Raw genomic sequence first — 26,090 nt, 5'->3', positions numbered from 1 at the left:
ATAAAGGCAGACCAGAGACACCTAATTAAAACTCACCATACTCTGGCCAGGGTCCAAACACTTCCCACTGCAGGCAAGAAGAAACTGCAGAGGACTGACCTGAGGGAAAGAGCAGCCAAAGCATAGCAGCAGAGTGCACAAAGAATACACCAGAGACACTTCTGAAGTGCCCACCTCTGGACAATAGATGACCTCTTCTTCTTAAAGCCATTATTCTCAGGAGCAGGAAACATAACAGGCTTTCTTAGCACACAGAAGAAGACAGAGAGACTTACACAATATGTCAAGACAGAGGAATTCATCCTTAAAGAAAGAACAAGAGTCATGGCCGGAGATCTAATCAAAGCAGATATAAGTAATATGCCTGATCTAGAATTTAAAGTAGCAGTCATTAAGGATACTAGTTGGGCTTGAGAAAAGCATAGAGGACACCAGTGAGTCCCTTACTGTAGAGATAAAAGACCAAAAAACTAGTCAGTCTAAAATGAAAAATACAGTAACTGAGATTTGAAACCAACTGGATGTAATGACTACAAGGATGGAAGGGTCAGTGGAATGAATAAGTGATATAAAAGATAAGAATAATGAAGCTGGGGATCCCTGGGTGGCGCAGCGGTTTGGCGCCTGCCTTTGGCCCAGGGTGCGATCCTGGAGACCTGGGATCGAATCCCACGTCGAGCTCCCGGTGCATGGAGCCTGCTTCTCCCTCTGCCTATGTCTCTGCCTCTCTCTCTCTCTCTCTGTGACTATCATAAAAAAAAAAAAAAATGAAGCTGAAAGGAAAGAGGGAAAGAAAAATATTAGATCACAAATGTAGACTTAGGGAACTCGGTGATTCCATAAAGTGTAATAACATATCATAGAATCCCAGAAGAAGAGAGAAAAGGGGGTAAAAAGTTTATTTGAAGAAATTATAGCTGAAAACTTCCCTAATGTGGAAATAGACATCCAAATCCAGCAGGCACAAACTATCAAAATCAACAAAAGCAGGCCAATACCAAGGTATATCATAGCTAAATTTGCAAAATAACAGAGATAAAGAAAAAAATCCTAAAAGCAGTAAGACAAAAGAAGCTCCTAACTTCCAAGAGAAGACTAATAAGGTTAGTAGCATATTTCTCCTCAGAAACTTGGCAGGCAAGAAGAGAGGCATAATACATTCAACATGCTGAATGGGAAAAATGTGAGTCAAGAATACTCTTATCCAGCAAGGTTATCATAGTTTTCCAGGCAAACAAAAACTAAAGGAGTTTGTGGCTATTAAACGAGCTCTGCAAGAAATATTAAAGGAGACTCTCTTTGCGTGGGAAAGAAAGACCAAAAGCAACAAAGACTAGAAAGGAACAGAAAATCTCCAGAAACAATGACAAAACAAGTAATAAAATGGCACTAAATTCATATGTATCAATAATTACTCTGAATGTAAATGGGCTAAATGGTCCAATCAAAAGACAGAATGGATTAAAAAGCAAGACCTATCTATATGCTGCCTAAAGATAGAGACTCATTTTAGACCTAAAGATGCCTGCAGATTGAAAGGGGATGGAGAACCATTTATCATGCCAATGAATGTCAAAAGAAAGCCAGAATAGCAGCATCTGTAGCAGACAAACCAGTTTTTAAAAAAGACAGTAACAAGAAATGAAGAGAGCATTGTATCATAATAAAGGGATCTATCCAATAAGAAGGCCTAGCAGTTGTAAGTATTTATGCCCCCAACTTGGGAGCACCCAAATATATAAAACATTAACATAAAAGAACTCATTGATAATTATACAGAAATAGTAGGGGACTTTAACACTCCACTTACATCAAAGGACAGATCATTAAGCAGAAAATCAAAATGGAAATAAAGAATGGCTTTGAATGAAACACGCTGGACCAGATGGACTTAACAGATACTCAGAACATTTCATCCTAAAGCAGCATAGTACACATTCTTTTCTAGTGCACATGAGACATTATCTGGAAGAGATCACGTGCTAGTAGGTCACAAATCAGGCCTCAACAAGTACAAAAAGATAGAGATCATACCATGCATATTTTCTGATCATAGCAATGCTATGAAACTTGAAGTCAAACATGAGAAAAATTTGGAAAGACCACAAATACATGGAGGTTAAAGAACATCCTACTAAAGAATGAATGGGTCAACCATGAAATTAAAGAAGAAATTAACTACAGGGAAACAAAAAGAAGTGAAACCATGACAGTCCAAAAACTTTGGGATGCAGTAAAAGCGACCATAAGAGGGAAATATATAGCAATACAGGACTACCTCAAGAAGCAAGAAAAATCTCAAATACATAATCTAATCTTTTACCTAAAGAAGCTAGGAAAAGAATGATGCCTAAAGCCAGCAGAAGAAGGGAAATAATAAAGATTAGAGCAGAAATAAATGATACAGAAACAAAATAGTAGATCAATGAAATTAGGGGCTGGTTCTTTGAAAATATTAATAAAATTGATAAACCCCTAGCCCAGACTTACCAAAAAGAAAAGAGAAGGGACCCAGATAAAATCACGAATGCGAGAGATCACAGCCAACACCACAGAAATAGAAACAATTATGACAATATTTTGAAAAATTATATGTCAACAAATTAGGCAATCTGGAAGAAATGGTTAGAAACAGAAATTACCAAAATTGAAACAGGAAGAAATAGAAAACTCAACAGACCAGTAACCAGCAAAAAAATTGAACTAGTAATCCAAAATCTCCCAACAAACAAAAAAGTCCAGGGTCAGATGGCTTCCCAGGGGAATTCTACCAAACATTTAAAGAAGAGTTAATACCTATTCTTCTCAAACTGTTCCAAAAAAAGAAATGGAAGGAAATTTCCAAATTCATTCTACGAGGCCGACATTACCTTGATTCCAAAACCCGACCAAGACCCCACTAAAAAAAGATATACAGGCCAAAATTATGAAGGCCAAATATTGTCAACAAAATACTAGCAAATCAAATCCCAATAGTACATTAAAAGAAGCATTCTCCAGGATCAAGTGGGATCTGTTCCTGGGCTTACAAGGGTGGTTCAATATTCACAAATCAACGTGATACACTACATTAATAAAGCATAAGAACTATATGATTCTCTCAATAGATGCAGAAAAGTATTTTGACAAAGTACAACATCCATTCTTGATAAAAACCCTCAACAAAGTAAGGGGTAGAAGGAACATACCTCAATATCATAAAGACCATAGACAGAAGACCTAGCTAATAACATCCTCAGGGGGGTAAAACGGAGAGCTTTTTCCTCTATAGTTGGGAACAAGCCTTGGGACTTTCACTCTCACCACAATTACTTAATATAGGACTGGAAGTCCTCGCCTCAGTAATCAGACAACAAAAAGAAATAAAAGGCATCCACATTGGCAAGGAATAAGTCAAACTTCCACTATTTACAGATGACACTCTATGTAGAAGACCCAAAAGCTCCACTAAAAAATTGCTAGAACTGATACACAAATTCAGTAAAGTTGCAGGATACAAAATCCAGCCTACAGAAATGTGTTGCATTTCTATACACCAGCAATGAAGCAGGAGAAAGAGAAATCAAGGAATTGATCCCATTTACAATTACACCAAAAACCAAAAGATACGTAGGAATAAATCCAACCAAAGAGGTAAAAAAAGATCTGTACTCTGAAAACTCTAGGACATTTAGAAAAGAAGTTGAAGAGGACACAGAGAAAGGGAAAGACATTCCATACTACTGGATTAGAAGAACAGATACTGTTAAAATGTCTATACTACCCAAAGCAATCTACACATTTAATGCAATCACTATCAACATACCACCAGCATTTCTCACAGAAATAGAACAAACAATCCTAATATTTATATGGAACCACAAAAGACTCTGAATAGCCAAAGCAAACCTGAAAAAGAAAAGAAAAGCTGGAGGCATTCACAATTCCAGACTTTAATTTATATTACAGAGCTGTAATGAACAAGACAGTATGGTACTGGCACAAAAACAGACACATAGATCAATGAAACAGAATAGAAAACCCAGAAATGGACCCACAGCTATATGGCCAACTAATCTTCAAACAAAGCAAGAAAGAATATCAATGGAAAAAAAGTCTCTTCAATAAAAGGTGTTAGGAAAACTGGACAGCAGCATGCAAAAAGAAAGGCCATTTTCTTACCCCATACACAAAAATAAATTCGAAATAAATAAATTAATTCAAGACCTAAATGTGAGACAGGAAACCATCAAAATCCTAGAGGAGAACACAGGCAGCAACCTTTTGACCTTGGTTGTTAAGCAAGTTCTTATTAGACACATTTCCCACAAAAGCAAAAAATGAACTATTGGGACTTCATCAAGATGAAAAGCTTCTGCACAGCAAAGGAAACAATCAGCAAAACTAAAAGGCACTCTGCCGAATGGGAGAATATATTTGCAAATGACATATCCAATAAAGGGAATTTAAGAAACGAAACAGGTGAACATAGGAAAACGAGAGAAAAACCATAAAATAGACTCTTAACTTTAGGGAGAACAAGCAGGGTTGATGGAGGGACATCAGTGGCGGATGGGTTAAATGCTTGATGGACATTAATGAAGGCACTTGTGATGAACACTGGCTGTTATATGTAAGTGATGAATCCCCAAATTTTCCCAAAACTCATATTATACTCTATGTTAATTAACTGAAATTTAAATAAAAACATGACACTAAAAAAATTTTTTGGCCATTTTCCAAATATATTCCCCCACCCCAACCTTAGGACCCCCATGCATGTATTTTAGGTCACTTGATGTCCCACAGCTGACTTATATTTTATACCTGTTTTCTCAACCTTTTTTCCATGTGTTTTATTTCAAAGTGTTATACTGCTATGTGCTTAAATTCACTAATCTTTTCTTCTGCAGTATATAATGTGCTGTTAATTCCATCCAGTGTACTTTTCATCTGAAAATTGTATTTTTCATATGTAGGTATTTGCTTAGCCTTTGTTTATCTCTTCTTATCTTTCCTAATGTTTATACTTCTGCTTTTTGAATATGTGAAATATATTTATAACAGTTTTAATGTTCTTTCCCATTTCTCCCATTTCTGTCATTTCTAGGTGGTTTGCTAGATTGATTTTTTTTTTTCTTCCTGATGTATAGTCTTTTCTTCTTTTTAGTGTTTGGTAGTTTCCAATTGAATTCCAAGGATTGTGAAGTTTACCTTGCTTATTGTTGGAGCTTTTATACTTTTTGAATATATATAATTCTGAATTTGTCTTTGGATTTAGTAAATTACTTGGAACCAGTTTGTTTTTACATTTCATTGGGCTGGACCCTTAATACCCTTTAATCTAGAGCTAATTAAGCCTCATTTCTGAACCAGTATCCTTCTTAGTATTCTGCTAAATGCCCTATGTATATTAGGAAGTCTTTTCACTTGAATATTCCTTGACTTGTATAACTTCCAAAATTATTTGCATGTTTGTTGGAAGTGGTTCCTTTCCCAGCTGTTTTCTCGTTATATACCTGTTCTTACAGTATGAAGCTAAAGACTAATGGGAACTTTCTACAAAGTTTGAGTTCTCTGTTGATCTTTTGTCTTCATTACTTTGCCTATGGATTCTAGTTGCCTTGGTCTCCTCATTTCAACTCTGTCTCCTTACCTGAGGGAGCCTTTAGGCTCTGTTTGGGTTTCACCCTCCCTAGGCTACAGCCTGGAAACTGTCCAGACAATAATCTGAGGCAATCATTGGGCCAGGTTTTTTTCCCCCCCTTTTCTGAAGGATCACTACCTGGGCTACCTGTTATCCATTTGCTGAAATGCATTATTTCATGGATTTTGTCTGCTTTTAGAATTGCATAGGGAGAGAGGATGAGTTATTGTTACTCTATTGTGGCTTGAACAAATGAACTGCTTCGGACAATTAAAGATATAATGAAGGCACCTTAGTAGGCTACCTTTGGAAGGAAGTATTCTTTACCTTCACAAATTAATGGATACTTTAAAGGCAGTGTTCAAGCAGGAACTGGTTGCTGAACAGGTTGGAAAGGTTGAGAAGTCTCAGTTTATTATCTTTGAAGATTAAGGGGGAAATATTAAGTTATTCTGACATCATTTTTATCATTTCCTCTAGTGTATTGGTAAGACTATAAGATCACCAATTTAACATAGAGGAAAGAGGGGAGTGGTCAAGTATGCCCAAGCTCCTTTTTCAACCTTCCCTTTTTTATGTGTCATGTCCTGTCAGGCTTCTCTTAGTAAGTTTTACCACATCAAGTGTTAACAGCATGTTGTGATAGTTAATTGCATCAGATTATAACACTGGAGAATTCTGAAATATTTCCTCATCAGGAAAGGCTGAAGGTGGCACAACCTTTAGAATGTTTTAAATCATTTTCAGAAAGCTCCATCCTTCTTTACTGCCTTTTAAGTGGGGTTCCTAGTGTTCGCATGTTGAACTCTCTTGTATTAGAATACGTGAGTCACAGTTTTTTATTTTTCAGTTATTCAAGCGAAGAAATGTTGCTACAGCAGAGGAAGAAACAGAAGAAGAAGTTATGTCAGATGGAGGCTTCCATGAGGCTCAGATTAATAACATGGAGATGGCACCAGTAAGTAAGATAATGAAAGAAACTTTTTTTTTTTAAGTGTTTTTCTGAGGAAGATAGGAGATGTAGCTTACTATTTGGGTCTTAAAAAAGGTATTAGTAGATACTATAAAAAGTACTTGGCATTTCATTTTTAAAAAGGAGCCATATAATTTATTTCATGGTTCATTAGATATTTATTATAGTTTGAACATGCAGTTAAACAGAATTAACTAAATTGTAAAGATTAATTCAGTGATTAAAACTTCAAAAAAGATAATTATAAAATTATTCCTTAAAAGTTAAATAACAAGGATACATTAAAGGAAATTCCAGTTTGCTATTCATTTCAGTTATCAAAGTGGGCATGTTTATATGATTTTCAAAATTGGTTCCACATCACAGTTGTTGAAATTTTCTATTATAACCCATTTCACAAATTTTTGAGGTTACATAAGCACATAAAAATATGCTTTATGTGGATTATACCTTTCTGGATTTCTAGTTTATTGTAGTCAATTAATTATATATTTACACACATACGTATATATATATACATATATATACACACACATACACACACACATACACGTATATGTGTTTTTCAAGAAGGAGAAATCTCTTCTATTGAAGAAAATAGAAAAGTTATCATAAAACAAGAAAATAGTGGAAAACTAAAAAGTTATAAAGAAATGGAAATTTTAGATAAATTTAGGAGTCTGTTGAATTTGATAATGGCTAGAATCTATGATTCTGTGAGTATACTCATACTATCTATACTCATTCAATAAATATTTGTTGAACGTTTGCTGTATGCCAACCATCAATGATAGAATGGGAAGATGGACAGGGTTTTGGCTTTCAGGAAGCTTATACTATACTGCAGGAACCTGGCCAGTAAACACTTAACTGAGAAAAATATCTAATAGTGGAAAGGGCTGGCATAGATTAAAATAGAGTGATAGAGATGGAGCGGCTGCTTTAGATTTGGAGGTCATAAAGAGCCTTCCTCTAGAACTTAACACGTAGTCTGAATGACAAGGAACAACCAACCAAGTGATGAGGAAGGGAGGAAGAATAATGAACTCCTTGTGTTAGTATTTACTACTAAGATTACTTTCTTGTTGTCATGAGCTTCTTAACGATAGACAGTATTTGTCTTTGTCACTTTATCATCTCAGATGCTTCTATGTGTAAAGATTATCTTTCGTGTAACTTTTCTAGATACGATTAATTTAATAATGTGGCCACAACTTGTACTGTCTTTGTTTTCCTTTGAATTAAAGTTAAAATTTTATCATACTTGCTTTTTGTTTGTGTTCCCAGGGTGGTGTTATTACTTCCGACATGATCGAAATGATATTTTCCAATAGCCCAGAGCAACAGCTTTCAGCAACACAGAAATTCAGAAAACTGCTTTCAAAAGGTGAGTTCTAAATATGTTAAAGTACAGTTGACCCTTAAATGACAAAGGGCTTGAACTGTGCGGGTCTACTTACAATGCAGATCTTTTTCAGTAAATACAGTACAGTACTATAAATGTATATTCTCTTCCTAATGATTTTCTTAATATTTTCTTTTCTCTAGCTTTATTGTAAGAATACAGTATATAATACATGTAACATAACAAAATATGTGCTAATTGCCTGTTTGTTATTGGTGAAGTTTCCTGTCAGCGGTAGGCTATTAGTAATTAGGTTTTGGGGAAGTCAAAAGTTACCCAAGGATTTTCAGCTGTGTGGGGATTGGCACCCCCAAACCTTTGTATTGCTTAAGGGCCAACTGTATATTTTTTCATTTAGTTTAAAAAATAGTACTTTCCCATAATCTATTTTTCAGATCACGGATAAAAGACCTTAAAATGATAAGAATAGTAGTCAGTAATTCGTGTTAATTCAAATTGAGAAACTCCACTCTTTTTTAAGAAAAATGTTTTTTTTGTTTTTAAATTTAATTTTATATATTTTAAAGGTTTTATTTATTTATTTGAGAGAGAGAATGAACGTGAGAAAGAGCATGAGCAGGGAGGAGGGGTAGAGGGCTCGTTCCCAGGATCTTGGGATCATGACCAGAACTGAAGGTAGATGTCTAAAAAATGGAGCCACCCAGGTGCCTTTTTGTTGTTTTTTAAAAGATTTTATTATTTTTAAGTAATCTCTACAACCAGTGTGGGGCTTCAACTCACAACCCTGAGATCAAGGGCCACATGCTCTATGGACTGAACCAGCCAGGTACAGGTGCCCTACGAAAATCTTTTAAAATATTAGTTGAAAGATCAGTGATTATTGGTTTTAATATTATCATTTTATGACTGAAATTTAAGTATGAATTTATTGGTGGCATGGTAATTATCTTTTTCTCTTTTTGGTATAATTAGAGTAGACTAGGCCTTTGCCATTCTGGACAAGCGAAAAGAACTGGACCTCTGAACCTCATTAAAATGTCGATAATAAACACTGACATTAAATAAACAGCAGACTTCCTCTCCCCCAGGAGATGTGTAAGGTGTAGTTTTTTGGAGTCATGAGTGATAATATATTCCTTTTGAGGTACCTGCCATAGAAAGCTCTGTTAACATATAGACATAACAAAATTGTGTGTGACATAGCAAAAGTTACATTTTTTGTATGACAGTTTATTAATATTTGAAGGCCATTATCATGTACAGCTTCCCCTTTCCCCTGTTTCTTTTCAGCTTGCTCACACTATGGGGCATTTTAGGACCTTTCATCGCTCTCTACTATTTTCCTGCCTGGATTCTAGTTTGCTGTTCATCCCTCTTAAAAATGTGATAACTGTAATATAATACTTCAGATGTGTTCTTATTACCTTAAGGTGTGGGAAGAGATTGCCTTCCTTGTCCTGAGACTACACATTCCAATAATGTACTCCAAGATAGCATCAGTTATTTTGGTAGTCACAGTACAGTAATGCTTCACTGTATTTGTAGCCATCTAAACTCCCTAGAACTTTTCTTCATGCACTGTTTTTAGGTTTTGTCTGTAAAATCATGTAGCTTTTTTTTGTTTGTTTTTAAGATTTATTTATTCATGAGTGACAGAGAACGAGAGAGGGAGAGACCTAGGCAGAGGGAGAAGCAGGCTCTTCGCAGGAGTCCAATGTGGGACAAGATCCGGGATCCCAGGATCATGATCTGAGCCGAAGGCAGATGCTCAGCGGCAGAGCCACCCAGTCGTCCCTCATGTAGAATTTTTTTTTAAGTTGCTTTTTAAAAAACTCAGTTGCTAAATCCTGCTTTAAACCCTGTTGTTTTCTTGTTAACTTCAGCTTACTGTTTTTCCTACATGCTCTGTAATCTGTCATTTTAACTACTTAATCTTTATCATGATCATCATTCTTATCTGAATGGTTGATAAAAATGTTGAACCAGGCAAAGATCATGTCATCAGAGTTTGCTCCAAATAACACTGAACTATTAGTCACTTTTTTTTTGTTTGTTTGTTTTGTTTTGTTTTTCAGTAAAGCCATGGACTTGGCTAAGAATCCCTGGTAATAAGTACTGTAATCCATCTGCCATTTTTCTTACATCACTCTATGAATGTCATCAAGAACTTCATCAGATATCTCACTGAAATTACCATACTGATCGTTCAGGACATTTTCTATCTATTTACCTAACAGATTCTTAGAATGATTTCATTTATAAGATACTCTGTTGTCATAAATGAAAAACGAGATTAATTTGGCAAATAATCTTTAATTCTTGCTGGCTCCTACTTACCACTACTGCTGTAAAATTAAATCCTGCAAGCACATGCAGTCACCTAATGCAGTTTCTTAAAGCAACTTATTGTTAAACAGAAAGACTAAAAACCCATATACAGAGATGGGGCTAGAATGAAGTGTACCGAAATAATAATATGGTTGTGTTTGGTTTTCCCCCACTTCCTAAGTTTTCTAAAGTTGTAGAGGCGATAACTTTAATTTTTGAGAAGTCTGCCCATCATTTCCACATTAAAGCTTACCTTATTGTAAGGTAAGGTACGGTAGTCTCAAAGTGAGCTACCCTACTCTCAAAGTGATTGAACTCAATTTTACATTTTAAATTTTACATTTTTTTTTCTTTTTTAGATTTTCAACATGAAAGAGATGCTAAAATGGAGGGAGGGATATTATGAAGTAAGTTTGAGATAATAAAGTCCTTGCATTGAAATGAAAAGATTATTTTTCTTCTTTCCTTTTATCTTATGGGGAGACAGAACCTAATCCTCCTATTGATGAAGTCATCAGCACACCGGGAGTGGTGGCCAGGTTTGTGGAGTTCCTCAAACGAAAAGAGAACTGTACACTGCAGGTGCGAATCATTTTCATTTCTTGCCTCATATTTTAATTCCCTTTGCAAACTTAAATTTTATATACAGATTTGTTACTTCTATTTATTTACACAAGGGGTTCGTTTTTGGTACATTGTTCATGACAACCACATTGCAAGCTGCTGTGATAGCTTTGTTAACATCTAGGCCCTTGGCTTTACTCTTTAGAATTCTTGTTATTTTTAGTCATGAAAAGGACTATTTTATGGTAATTGTGGATAATACTTATTTGATAGGGAATTGTCTGTGGTAGAGGAGTCATTATAAATAGAACTTAAGGGTGGGCTATGTAAAATTTGGTTTTGAAGGATTTTTAGATTATATTTGTTGGCTTTGCAGGACTGTATAACAGAGGCTAGATTAGAGACTCACTAATCCCCAAGCCTGATCCTAATTAAATCCTTCCCTTTATCCTCAAGAGCTGACAAGGAGATAGCCTTGTCATGAATGTTGGTGCTTGGTACTAGGTTAATTTAGTTTATCTCAGGTACTGTATTATGTAGAGGTTCCAAGAGGAAATTCTTCACCTTCTAGATTGGACAGTTTTCTTTCTTTCTTTCTTTTTTTTTTTTTTTAATTTTTTTTTTAAAGATTTATTTACTTATTTATTCAGAGAGAGCGAAGAGAGAGGCAGAGACACAGGCAGAGGGAGAAGCAGGCTCCATGCAGGATGCCCGATGTGGGACTCAATCCTGGGTCTCCAGGATCACACCCCGGGCTGCAGGCGGCGCTAAACCGCTGCGCCACTGGGGCTGCCCCGATTGGACAGTTTTCATAGTGGAAAGAACCAGCTGTCAACTACTCATCCTGGTAGTTACCTAGAAGTTTTAAAATACTGTTTTGGGGGTTTTTTTCTTTCTGAATAAACTTGGATTTTTAGTAAACTGGTAATTTTTTAGTAGCTGTATTTCCTTGGTAGTAACCCACTGAATCAGTTTCTGCATTACTCTTTTAACTAGCACCTGTAGTATCTAAATTGTTTTTTGTAGTATCTAATCTGAAGGGCTCTGGCCCTTTCGAGAGATTCCACAACTATAAAAATGGGTTAGGTGCAAAGTAGATCACACATGAGGTTAGTTTTCCAAGTACATTTGCCAATAACAAGTTAAGTGTAAGGTAATTTTCACCCTCCTGTTTGTTTTTGCCTTACTTTCTAAGGCTATGGAGAGTGGGGCAATTTTTATAAGTGATGATAACCCCTGCCCCCAGGCTCTTTACTGTCCAGAGGATTGTAGACAATTCATAAGACTTGATGCTTTGTCTTGATATTTTCTCTCCTTTCCTCCCACCCCATCTTTCTCCTCCTTTTACTCTCTTTGTTGCGGTGATGAGTTCTTTCCAGAAGAAAAACAAGAAATCCAGAAAAGGTAGAGTACTTCAATGTCCCATCAGTTTTTCTTCTCCAGTTTGAAATTTCCTAATCCCCAAGTTCATTTGAATTAAGATTCTGTTTTGCTAGCTGCCTCTTGGATTGTAATTCTGGTCCCCGTCTAAGGCCAGGATCATCGGACACCTGAAAAATAATCAGGTTCACCTAGAGAGCAAGGAAAGAGACTTTTATCAGAAAAAAAAAAAAAAAAAAGGAAATCCAGACAGCCAACACTGCAGAGTACCAAGCCTGAGCCCTAAGCAACCTGCCAAGAGAACCAGAGGGACCAAATGAAGAGCCTTACTGCAGTTTATCATTTGAAAAGCTTTGTAGGAAGAGGGAGGTAGGGAAAATTATCATTGTTTATGTGAAAATATGTTTTTATCCTATTTCTGACAATGAGAGTGGTTGAGAGATACTGATTTTCTCCTGGATCTAGCCATTTTAAATAGGTGGTCACAGAGGTCCAGTTCCCTAATGTATTAAAGAATAATGGTATAACCTCCTAGGCCTAAAATGAAAAAAGAGAAACAGATCTTTCCCTATCTCCACATTTTCCAATACTCCCTAAAGAGTGCAGTGTGTTCTTTCAGACAGTGCCCTCTCCTGGCTCCCATGTGTAAATTCTGCATCATTTTTGATTCTGTAATCCTAGAGCTTGATCTTCTGAAGATGAAAGCCTTTGGAAATCTCTAATATGCTTCTATCTAAATTCTGAGATTTCCACCCTTGTGCAAACAATCAGGCTGGAAGATTGAGAAATGATTCCTCTGGAAGCGACCATCTCATGATTTTCAACTTAGCTATCCAAAGACTGAGAAATAACCACCCTGTTTATCATTTAAAGGTCATCATCCCCAGCTTTTCTTCTGTGTACATTTTAAGCATGGTGTTGTTCTCTCTCTAATGTGGCTAGTGGGTAACATCAACCAGTCCAGAAGCAGGAGAAGCAAATATATTGAGGGAGACACTAGAGCTGGGAGACTTTGTGCTCTTATAATTAGACATGCTCTGGGAAGCTTGGAGGGTACTCCTTCCTCTATCTTCTTAAAGAGCATTAGGAAGTAAGCTGTCCCTGATACTCCTGCCTGCTTCCTAGAAATTTGAATAGTATATTTTTGGAATGGGGCTTTTGCCATTTCTCTTCTGGAAAGAGAGTAATAATATATAGTCATAATAATAGCTCAACTCACTGATAAATTCTGTGGACAAACTTAACCCCTTCATTTCATAAAGAACTATGAATCCTAGTGAAGGGTCTCTTGACTTACTTTCTGACTCTCCTTGTGCCCAAATCAGTGAAGTACCTCATGCCAAGGAGATAACAATGTCTGCTTTGGGCAGTGCTACCCAGATATTCATCTGCCTTCAAATAAGATGAACAGGGATGGAATCTAGGATTTTGGCAACAGTGTCCTCTAACTAAAAGCATTCTCCGGCTCAGTGACATGAAGGCCTCAGTCATATCTGAACCTTTGATACAAGATTGGTCTGCCTTATAGTATATTCCGTGGGCCTACTTTGTTTGGTTCTTTGAGTCTAGGCCCAGCATGTACAATTGTACTGTCCTTTGCAGTGCTGAGATGCATTCTCAAACTTCTTATAGAAGCTTTTTATGAAAATAGCTAGAAATAAGTAAATTGCACCCTAGTTCCATTCATTAAGTACTCTTAAAACTGTAAATTTAAATTAAATTGGTTTAGTTTCCCCATTCTTGCCCTTCTTGTCCCATAGAAAAGCTTAATGGGATAAACTGCAGTAAGCCTTCATCCTCTTGTATCTTTTCCCATCCTCATTGATCCCTCTACCTTTCTTGAAAGGTTGCTCAGATGACTCAGGCACTGTTCTCTGCAGAGTTTGATATCTGGGTTTATTTTTCTGATGTGAGCCTCTCTTTTCACTTGCTCTCCAGGTGAGCCTGGCATTTGCTAGGAACCAGAGTGGACCCGGCAAAGTGGCCAGCAACAGAGTCCTGATCCAAATGGAGAAAGGGAACCAGGCGTACCTCAACCTGGAGTGGGAAACTTGATAGGAGGTCAGAAGTACTTCAGCTTTGGATTCTCATTTTCCTTACTTAAGGAACTGAGCACCAGAAGGTAGAGACTGAGAAAGGGAAGAGAGAAAATACCAAATCTTCAGTGTGACCTTCAGATTTCAACTCCAGCCTTATTTAGCAAGTCTGGACAGTGAAAAGTAATAGTGGAATTACAATTTATAAGCAATCACAGCATGATAGGTTGTTTTCCTCGCATGGTACCATTCTTAGAACATTCAGAATATGGTAGTTTAAAACAAAATAGAGGGAGTAAGGATTATAATTATTCTGGCTACCATTTATTTTCAAGTGATAGCATTTCTTAGATTTTACCCATCATATTACTGATTTTTTTGAGTCTCGTGGTTACTTAAATTACTTTTTCTGGCCATTTGTTTTTGCTGTCAACTCTGGACTTTCACATTTCATAGCTCTCTTGCATGTTAAATTCTTGGGACCCAAGGCTAAAACATTAACAACAACACTATGAAAGCAAAACTCAGTGAAAGAGAGGTTACATAGTTTGAAGTACCACCAGTTTCTTAAAAACGTACATATTAAACACATTTGAAAGTTGTTTCTTTTAGCACTTTAACAGGGACCTGTATGAGGGGAAGTTTTCTCCCTCCCTCCCTCCCTCCCTCCCTCCCTCTCTCCTACCTACATATGTACATTTCACACAATACACAGATGGGCATAAGTACAGCTTGATGAGTTTTTATAAGGTAAACATGTAATCAGTGTGTGTGTGTGTGTGTGTGTGTGTGAGAGAGAGAGAGAGAGAGAGAGAATGCCTTGTTCATGCAGATTATGATTTTCAGCAGCTCTCTGGTTATAAGTTACTTATCTGTCTCTGTCTCTGATACTTTCTGATTTCTGTTCTTGCCAAGTGAGGCCCTGAATCTTGTTTTCAGAGGTTGTCATCACTGTGTACTTCTTAGTAATAAACATAACTCTGGTACATTCTTCTTTTTTTCAGATATCCTAATTTCCAATTTTTTTCCATCCATGTTTAGCTTATTAAATTTTCCTATTCATTGTCACTTTGTTTTGCTTCTCCCATTTCATTCTCTTCAGTAGCAATTCAGTAGCAGTAGGGAATTCTCTGGAATTCCCTCTCGTTTCCTGTGAAACCCCCTGTACTAAACCTACCTCATCAGATAAAGAGCAGTTTGAACTCTGGCAGCAATGAGTATTATAATTTTTTCTCATTGATAATTCTTTAACAAGCCTTCACCTACACAGGTCATTGTTACCATTTTATTTACATCAAAATCTCACCACAGTCTATTTTCTCTTAGATATAGACTGGTATGTATACCCATCTCACTCATTCTTCATAGTTCTCATTCCTTTGGCTTGGTGTCTGTGGTATCTGATGACTCTTTGTTCAGCTTGGAGCCTGTCCTCTGGCAGAAAGGTTTGCTTTTGTATTTATATTATCTGTCTCTGTTAATCAATTTTAACTCTGCTAGTTAGTTTTCCTAGAAAGCAAAGGAAGCTACATTATAGGTGAACTGTTTTTAGCATCTCCTAAATAATCTGGCATATCTTTGGCATATCATTATTTGAATTTTTTTGCCCTAAATAGCAAAACTCCAAGCAATTGAAAGATTCTTGTCAGTGTTACAGGTGTGTGTCTGAGAGGAGACTGGCTGGACTTCTAAGTATACTTGATTGGGACGCTGTAATCTAGGTCTCTTTGAATGGCTGCATAACATAAATTATTAGATTGTTGGATATTTTTCTCATGGTTTCCTCAGTCATAAACCGCAAAAGCCACACTTCTCTGGGATGTGAGGAACATGTGTGAGTAATGCTTTGAAGATATAAAGTACTGAATAAATGTAAAGTTTCAGTTCAGACAGATTGAAGAGGGTTAGAGCGCTGGTTTCAGGAGTGATTTAATTATGGAGATGGGATGGAGTTTTTATTTTGTGATCCTCAGGTTTAGAAGTCTCTTGAACTCTGAACAAAGTTACCTAAAAGAAAATATTTTCCCTTTAACAGTGGTGCTCCTGGTCTGGTCCTCCTTGTTGCCATAATATCATTGTCCATTTAGGCTGTACTGTATCTCATTTGTGTATGTCACATTTATAGGTTTCTTGGAACATCACTTTCTTTAAGCGTCTTCTGTGAATTTGCTGTCATTCACATGGCTTTAGACTATGCTAATCATATGGTCATCCCATGTCCTCTGCCTTCCTCCCTGCAACTCCAGTGATTAATGATTTAGTTTGTCACATGACTCAGAAAGCTTTTGGGTTAACTGAAAGGCAGCTGTCATGTGACAAACTATAGTTTAATAAGAATTCCTAAGTAAATAGAACTTTAAGAGTTCATTCTTGGATTTCTTCATTTTAGGCTACAGAGTCAAATTATTGTAGAGATGGGCAGATTACTAAAATAGTATACTTTTTGTTGGCCATGATTTCCTTCATACCTTCTGTTTACCAGTTTATCAGCCTTTAAGAATGTTCTTAAAAAGTCTTAACCTCTGCACCTTAATTTGGAGCCCTCTCATTTTGTCAGAAGCTTTATGCTCTGAAGTTGCCATTTCTATTAATTGAATGTGAGTTAACTCCTTTTGGCTCAGTTATTTAAAATATCTGTTGCCTTTTTCAGTGTGCTTGTGTCTTAAACATTTTACATTAACATCCTCTCTGCTTTTTACTTCATCCTATAGAAGTATTTTGTATTAGATAATATGGTTTAAGGCCAAAGGATAGTACATAAGGTTTTACGATGAGAGGTTTCCCATTCACCCCTACCTCTCTATATAGGTAACGACTATTTATGATTTTTTGTGACGCCTTCCACAGATATTCTATACCATAAGTAAATTAATGCATACATTCCTTCTTAGCCTTTTTAGAAAATATAATATGAAGCTATCTTAATGTACAGTTAGGCTTTTTTTTTTTAATTTGTTTTTTGGGAGATCACTATATCAGCATATGAAGCAGTCCCTCATTCTTTTTATGGTCTTAATGTCAGTTCTACTTCGGTCTGAAATTTTAGACATCCAGAATATTCTTCTAGATTGAGGTATTTCTACTGGGAATTCTCCATTTAAAATTGATACCAGAATCCATGTGATAATTATGTGCAAATAATGATTTCATATTCTTTTCTTCATATACAGAAAACCTTATTGTTAGAGCTAAAAACAAGCTATTAAATGCTAATAAGATAATAAAATTATTTTTATTTTTATAGTTTGAATCAGCTTGGGTATTGACAAATATTGCTTCAGGGAATTCTCTTCAGACCCGGATTGTGATTCAGGCAGGAGCTGTGCCTATCTTCATAGAGTTGCTCAGCTCAGAATTTGAAGATGTCCAGGAGCAGGTAAAAAAAAAATGAAGCAAAGAGAAACAGGTGAAAGAATACCATTTTTTCCTTTGGTCCTACATTTAGGGCCTCAGTTTCACCACCTGGCTGTGGTGATCCATGGTTCATCACAGAGTGTTATAGAAATCTAACCAGAAGGGAATATTTCATAGTGAATGTAGGCAGCATCTCTTCTGGAAACATAAAACCATTTTCCCCTTGTAACCTTGAAATTTTTTTAAGTGCTATATATACATTTTATTTTTATTTTATTATTATTTTTTAAAGATTTTATTTTTTAGGTAATCCGTATACCCAGTGTGGGTCTTGAACTTAGAACCCTGAGATCAAGACTTGCATGCTCCACCAACTGAACCAGCTAGGTACCCCAAGCCCTATATACTTTTTAAATTTTAATATTTATTTATTTATTTTAGAGAGTGCATAAGAGCAGGGGGAGGGGATAATAGGAAGGGGGAGAGAGAAGAGAGAGAAAGAATATCAGGCTGACTCCCCGCTGAGCGTGGAGCCTGACAAGGGTCATGACCCTGAGATCATGACCTAAGCCAAAATCAGAGCTGGATGCTTAACCAAATAAGCCAGCCAGGTGCCCCAGCCTTAGTAGTAGACCACGTAAGTAGTTACGGAGCTTTTACTTGTGGGATCTCTAGCATTGACTGAAGTAATAGGTCTTTGCTACTTTTATGCAGAAAAAGAGCTAGAAAACGTGAATTTTTTATTACTGCAGACTTCATAAATAGAAGTCAGTGCTAAATGAGCAGGATTTTCTTCTGCTTAAATGAGGTATAATTTACATACAGAAAACTGCTATATTTAAAATGTACCATTTGATAAGTTTTGACATATGTATTTACCTGTGAAACCATCACAGTCAAGATAATATATCCATTACCCCCAGAAGTTTAACAGCTTTCTGCATTTTGATTGCTCTTAAATTCTTTGTTCACTGTTTTCTTTTGTAAGCAAGCTTAGAATACATTTTTATCAGAGATTGATAAGCCATTTGAATCTTCTGCTCTGTACCAAGGGGTGTATGGAATGTTACTTAGGGGTGGAGTCCCCTGAGGTAAAGAATATGTATAAGAACTGGTTCCTACCTTTAATAAGCTTATACCATGAGTGTTCATATGTCCACATGATAATATTTTAAGTTTTTCCCCAGTCCTACAACTACTGCATTTGATTCCCTGATAATGAACTTAGAAGTGTTAATAGTTCATGCCTGTATATGTTGATTAATTGCTATATAATTTTGTTAAGAGTTATTGTGGTATTTTGGCATCTTTCCTGAAAGAATTATGAGAGAATTACACTACACAGCCTATCATTAATGAGTAATTCTTTCACAGGCAGTCTGGGCTCTTGGCAACATTGCTGGAGATAGTACCATGTGCAGGGACTATGTCTTAGACTGCAATATTCTTCCCCCACTTCTGCAGTAAGTTTGTTACTATTATTACTACTATTTTTTGAGTAGTAGAAATATAGAAAGTTCCTCAGAAAACAGTGCATCTTTAGAAATTGTTTTGGATTTTCTGTTATTTTTCATTACAGATATTTTCCTACTAACTTGTTCAGATCATTTCTTCAGGGACTCTATCTTACTCTAGGGCCAAAATTCTGAATTGGTGCTGTTAGAATTAATTCAACTTTATTATTCTGGAGAAAAGCTATTTAAAGACATGTTTATCAGTAGCATTAGGTTTAGTATTTATGATATGCTATGAGGTAATTAATATCCATTACAGAGTTTACCATTGTATCATCATGCTTACAGGTTATTTTCAAAGCAAAACCGCCTGACCATGACCCGGAATGCAGTATGGGCTTTGTCTAATCTCTGTAGAGGGAAAAGTCCACCTCCAGAATTTGCAAAGGTAAGGATAATGCTGTGGGAAATGGGCAGACAAGGTAGAACTCAATAAATATTAATGTGAACAGAAGGATTACAATTTTTCATAAAATTTAAAATGTTAGAATTTTAACTGTTTAATGTTTAATTTTATCTAGAGAAATAGGGTTTTTCGTTGTTTGTTTTTGTGTAATTTGGGATAAATTTTCACCGACTGTGTACAAAGCTCTGAATGAATCTTAAAACCTAGCATTTTTTTGTTCATAGCAAAGTATCTAAAACACAGAATTTCTTAGCTTTACCACCTGTGAAAGTTTGTTTCAACAAGGAATCTCACTCTGAGAACTGGTATATTCTTCAGTCTCTGAAATTATTTTCCTTGGTCTGTGACCACCTCATTAAAGTAAACTGCAAGGCACTGACCGCATTCCCAAAGATGGAGATGCCACTTGGCCACTTGCTACTCCGTTTCTAGAAGTATTAATCACCCCCAAAGTTAACCACATGTGTATGCCTGGTTGCCTTTAAGAGTTTCTCACCTCACTTTGGCTTTTATTTTGTTGAATTTCATTATTGTATCATCTTCCCTTTACAGGTTTCCCCCTGTCTGAATGTGCTTTCCTGGTTGTTATTTGTCAGTGACACTGATGTCCTGGCTGATGCCTGCTGGGCCCTCTCATATCTGTCAGATGGCCCTAATGATAAAATTCAAGCCGTCATTGATGCAGGAGTATGTAGGAGACTTGTGGAGCTTTTGATGTAAGATATCTTAAAGTGTGTCTGTTCTTTTGTCCCTATATTAGTTTATTAGTTTTCTAGATGCTGATAAATATTTTAACTAATACGTGATACTGACTTAATGTGCTTTGGGCGGCTCTCTTTTGTTACTTATATTGATGTCAGATCTGTTTATTGTGAGGCTTCTATAAAGAACTGCTTATTCTTTTGCTTTGAGCAGTCCTTCAGCAGGAACATTTGGAAAGCTCTGTGTAATTCAGCTAATGATTAATGACCTTAGACCAACCACTGGATAGAGAGCAGAAGGCATATTGCCACTAAAAATAGTCATTCCTAAGGTGCCTGGGTGGCTCAGTCATTTGAGCATCCAACTCTTGATTTTGGCTCAGGTCATGAACCTCAGGGTCATGAAATGGAGCCCTGCATCAGGCTTTCTGCTGGGCATGGAGCCTGCTTAAGATTCTCTCTCCCTCTACCCCATGCGCCCCCCCACCCAGCTCTCTTTAAAAATAAGTCATAAAGAGGAAGTGAAAACTATATTAAAGAACGACAGGGAGATCTTGGAATCCAGGTGATGGAATACCTGGGAAAGATTATTAAGAAAGATTTGTAGTCTTTATCCAGAAATACTAAATAAAGAGTAAGATAGGTCTTCCAGGGGATACCAAACACAACCTCATAGCATTTCCTTAAAAACCACCATAGATAACCTTTGTGCTCTAAAGTCCCATCACATTATTTGGTTTGGATTTCAGTCCTAAGGAAGAGAGACTAGGGATAAAACTGTTGGATTAACATTTCTTTTCATGGTTGCAGGCATAATGATTATAAAGTGGTTTCTCCTGCTTTGCGGGCTGTGGGAAACATTGTCACAGGAGATGATATTCAGACGCAGGTATGAGTAAATGTAACTATTTTTTTCAGTAAGACACAGTACATTGAACCCTGTGATTGTTTCTATTACAGTATTTAACTCTATGTTACTAGGGAGAATTGTCACTTTGTTTCATTAATGTTTGTTAAAAATGTTGCCTTAGCAGCTACTATTCATTACCTTCACTGGCTCTCTCTTGACCTGTTGTTTATAGCAATTTTGGCTTCCCCTGGATAGAACTTACCCTTTGTTAGTCAAGTTTATTTTCCCACTACTCCTTTTACTTGAAGTGGTTCTTGTGAGCACCGGAAGCCTCCGGTAGCATCCTTCTCTGTCATCTTTGTCTCATTTCTAGTAACTTCCCCTTTTTTGTACATGGTTAGTCTCCTATGTGAAGAGGATTCTCTCTTATTCTTTTTTTTTTTTTTTTTTAATTTTTAATTTATTTATTTATGATAGTCACAGAGAGAGAGAGAGAGAGAGAGGCAGAGACACAGGCAGAGGGAGAAGCAGGCTCCATGCACCGGGAGCCCGACGTGGGATTCGATCCCGGGTCTCCAGGATCGCGCCCTGGGCCAAAGGCAGGCGCCAAACCGCTGCACCACCCAGGGATCCCTCTCTCTTATTCTTAATGTCACCCCCCTCTCCCCTATTCAGCTTCTATATCAAGATATATCATTCACAGTGGACTGTTCTAGCTTTTTTCTTTATCTCTCAGATATACTGGCATTGTCTTTAAAATTCGTTTCCTAGGTTTCCATGGTTTTGAAGTGTTTTTGGTCTTCTGCTTCACTGATCATTTCTCCTTAGCAAGTTCCTCTTCCTGTTCTTTCTTGTTTGTGGGATTATGCCCTGGAGGGGATAATTATTCACTGATATTATGTGTAACTTCAACCATCACCCTGGGGCAGCCTGATTGAAATTGAGAATTAGGTTTTCCCCTTAGTTCTTGCTTAACCAGCCCTGACCTGCAGGAAGGCATTTAATGTCTTCACTTTTCTAATTTCTAAAATTTGGATTTGTACTTGAAGGTATCTTCCAGCTCTAATATTTATTTTAAATATATGCTGTCCAGAATGGTATTCATTATTTTCCTTGATATGCTTGCACCTCTGCTTATTTATTTTACCTCGGTGAACAACACCAACAGTTGACCACAGCAAAAACTTGGACATTAGCTGGATTATTCCTCTTCCACCTTTCTCATCAGTCACTAGGTGCTGTCTCTAATCATCCCTTGTAGTGCTTAGTTCAGACATTTCTTGTTGCATTCCTGTATCACCAGAAGGATGCTTGTAAAATGCAAATTTCATCATGTCATTCTCTTACCTATAATTTTTTATGGTCTCCTATTGTCCTTAGAGGGTTTTTAAGATCCTTTAAAATCTGGCACCTGTTTAATGGAATGCTATGCACCAGAATGAAGAAACTGTTGAGCACTGCTACAGAAATATCTCCAGGTTCTGTCATTTAAAAAGAAAAACAAGGGGCGGAATAGTGTGTAGGATCTTTACTATTTATATAAAAGGAGGCAGGGAGGAGAGGAGAAGAAAACAACATATATGCTTAATTATATTTGCATAAAATTTATCTGGAAGGAGACACAGGAAACTAGTAACATTGGTTGTCTCTGTAGAGACGTGGGTTGCTGGGATACAGGAATGGAAAGAAGGTTTTTTTTTTTTTTAATATAGTCCTTTATACTTTCTAAATTTTTAAATTAAAAAAAAAAGTTTCTGTCTTTCCCTATGCTATGCTCTGTGGTTTTTCTATGTTTATTCCTTGGATTCTCTGTGACCACACTCATCCCTAAGTTTTAACACACTCTTGCTTCCCTCTGTACCGAACGTAACTCCCACGTCCCCATCCCTGCTCTAACCACTCCTTACACGGATCCATACTCTGCTTTGAATGTCGCCTCATTCTTCAGGTCTTAATTAATCATATTAATATCCTGTTAATATTATTTTTTCTGAGAAGCCTTGTTGCTACCACACTCTTAAGTGCTGCCTTTTGTTTCATCTGTCATAGCACGGATCACACTGTACCGTAACTGTCTAATTATGAGATTGCCAGCTTCTAGTGGGAGACCGGAGTCAATGTTGTTCAGTTTTGTCCTTCTGTAGTCTTAGGAGTTCTGGCACAATGTGTAAGGACTCAAAAACTACTGAATGAATGAAGTTCTGTCTACATCTAGTTCTGATGTCCCTTAAGTTCTATTCCTGGATCTCCAATAGTCTGCTTGCATGTCTCACATTTGTGTCTCTCACAGTTTATCTTCTTTCCCCCAGAAAGCTGCTTCCAAGTCTTTTTTTTTTTCCCCCATTTCAATTAATGAGGTAACTATTCACTCCCTGTTGAAACTTTGCAGTCATATTTGGTGTTTCCATCTCTCACACCTTGTATAGCACAGTCACCAGCTCTTGACTTTCAGTGTTTTGGTATCCTTATCTGCTTACCCTTAGTTGGCACATGTTTTCTCTCACAGAAGGGGTTGCTGTATCCACCTAATTTGTCTTCCTTTTCTCACCAGCATTTTATTCCCTCAGTTGACTCCTCCTAATTACAGCTTAATATTTCCTAAAACAACCTTGTTCATACTACTTTCATCTCAGAAACAATGAAGTTCTTTAATGACTGAGATAAAGAACTTTGAAAGACTAAAGAATTTGTACTTCAAGAAGATTTTAGTTGCATTCTTTCTTGTAGCCTACTGTTAATTTTGGGGGTACAGAACTCTTCCATATTTTGGTATTTTGTGGTAGCTTGTCTCAGCACTTTTTCATTTCTAGCCTTTATCTGCTATGTCCTCCCTCTTTGCTTGTAACATCCTATCCGTGTTTTAAGGCATTCCCCTCACCGCCGCAGTCTTTTTTCCTGACTACTCCATACCAAGTCACAAGTTAAAGACAGTGTTTTTTTTTTATTATTATTTTTTGACATGTTTATTTTCTAGATCACATCTTTGGCTTTTAAAAATTGCTTTTGTAGTATCTTTGAATACTGTTAAGATTGTGTTTCTTTAACCATGTTTAATTTTTGAGCTGTATGAATTAAATAGGCAAAAAATGGCTTCATTTTAATGTGTATTTCTTTTATTTGTGAGGTAGGTAATGTATTAAAATTTTAGTTTCTTTTAACAATTTACATATTAAAGACAACAACCATCTTACCTGTTGCAATTTTTTTAATACTATGTAGTGTGCATTTTAATTTTTGTATTTTTTTGACGTTCAAATATTTCTATTATGGTCTCCCTGTAGTTTCTTCCATTGTTTTTATGCTTGGAAAGTCCTTCACTATCCCAAAACCAGCTATTTATTGATACTGTCTTCTGTTTTTATTGTGTGGTTTTTAGGTTTACTCTTTAAATTGGTTGTGGGTTTATTTTGGTAATTGGTTAAGAATTGACTCTGAAAAAAATACTTTTCTAAAATAAAAAGTTGGGTGCCTGGGTGGCTCAGTCGTTTAAGCGTCTGCCTTGGACTTAGGTCATGATCCCAGGGTCCTGGGATCAAGTCACATATGGGGCTCCTTGCTCAGCTTGTGGGGAGTCTGTTTCTCCCTCTGCCCCCCACTTCATGCGCGCTCAGTTGCTCTCTCACAAAAATAAAAAACTAAAAAAAAATAAATAAAAGTTTTTCACCTAGTTAATCTCTGATAGAACTTTATTATATATTTAATTACTTATAATTACCTGCATTTATTTCTGGATGAGATATCTGTTCTGTTATTCAGTGATTGATTCTTGAGCCACCACATATTATTTCAATCATTATAACTTTATGATTTTAGTTTTGGTAGAGTAGATCTCCTTCGTGTGTGTCACGTTCTCCCTCATCTTTGTAAGCTGTTTGATAGCTGAGGACATATCCTTTTTATCCTTGTGTCCTCTAAAGCACCTGGCATACTTCTTTAAGTATGTATTTGTTGATTGACTACTGGGTAGAATGTTATCAGAGACCACTTTTGAATTTCTGGCCGCTTGATATATTTACCCATTCAAAAGACCTTTAATATTCTGTAGGGAAAGGAAGATGAAGGGACACATTATTATGCCTTATGAAGGAGCAGTTATACAGTTGTAATATGTATCACAAAACTTTAATAATCTTAGAAATTAATTCTTATGGGCACTGAATACTTTTCTACATATATAAAGTTATTTATTTCTAAAATTTCAAGGACAGACCTTATTTCTTTGCTTATGTTGTTCCTAAAATGAGTTAAAAACATTTACTTCTTTTTGGAACAAAAGAGATTAAGTTTGAAACTTTTCCTTTTAGGTAATTTTGAATTGCTCAGCTTTGCAGAGTTTATTGCATTTGCTGAGTAGCCCAAAGGAATCTATCAAAAAGGAAGCATGTTGGACAATATCTAATATCACAGCTGGAAATAGAGCACAGATCCAGGTAATCCCATAGCATGTCCTTTTTTCTTCTATTTTTTATTGGCAAGTTTTAGTTTTTTTTTCAGTTAGCCTTAAATTTGTTTTTCATTATTGCCTTGGAGATCATTAACTTCCAACATTCTTATCTTGTATAGTTTACTACTTTTTGTTGTTGTTTTTTTTTTAATCCTACCTTACAGAAGTTCAGATTTTTGAAACTTACACTTTGATCGTGGTTTTTCCCTCTGCCTTTAATATTTGATGATTTGCTAAGACAAGACAGAGGGTCTTAAATTTTCAAAATGTTTTGATGATCTTTATACTAAACAGATTGGCTTTATTCTTGCCAAGTAAAACATTTTTTTTCTAGTGGACCCATGTATTAGATAACTTTAGTTTTTCATAAAACCTTTGGGGACCCATATTTCTCTAAATGGTTATCCGCCCTTTAATTTTGTTCTTACATTACATGGGAGGGTAACCCAAATGGAAGATAAAAGCAAGCAGTGGGCCAAAGCATTCAGCATAGGCCATGAGAAAGGCTAAACAACTGGTTATAAAAAATAAAACACAGACCTATGGGA

The 26,090-nt window shown here is 36.4% G+C and overlaps 1 protein-coding gene across 4 annotated transcripts in view; it reads left to right on the top strand.

Moving 5' to 3' along the window:
* KPNA1 (karyopherin subunit alpha 1) overlaps positions 1–26,090 on the top strand; it is a 69,725-nt gene that overhangs the window by 30,947 nt on the left and 12,688 nt on the right. For all 4 annotated transcript variants that reach the window (XM_072724977.1, XM_072724984.1, XM_072724991.1 and 1 more), the window contains 9 exons: positions 6,477–6,584; positions 7,887–7,986; positions 10,781–10,875; positions 17,518–17,649; positions 19,002–19,090; positions 19,430–19,529; positions 20,100–20,263; positions 21,059–21,137; positions 25,403–25,528. In XM_072724977.1, the coding sequence (XP_072581078.1) occupies positions 6,477–6,584; positions 7,887–7,986; positions 10,781–10,875; positions 17,518–17,649; positions 19,002–19,090; positions 19,430–19,529; positions 20,100–20,263; positions 21,059–21,137; positions 25,403–25,528 (993 nt within the window). The remainder of the gene's footprint in view (positions 1–6,476; positions 6,585–7,886; positions 7,987–10,780; positions 10,876–17,517; positions 17,650–19,001; positions 19,091–19,429; positions 19,530–20,099; positions 20,264–21,058; positions 21,138–25,402; positions 25,529–26,090) is intronic.

This window comes from Vulpes vulpes, chromosome 1 (genome assembly GCF_048418805.1).
Source record: "Vulpes vulpes isolate BD-2025 chromosome 1, VulVul3, whole genome shotgun sequence".
NCBI lineage: Eukaryota > Metazoa > Chordata > Mammalia > Carnivora > Canidae > Vulpes > Vulpes vulpes.
This window is presented reverse-complemented; position numbering and strand designations above follow the sequence as displayed.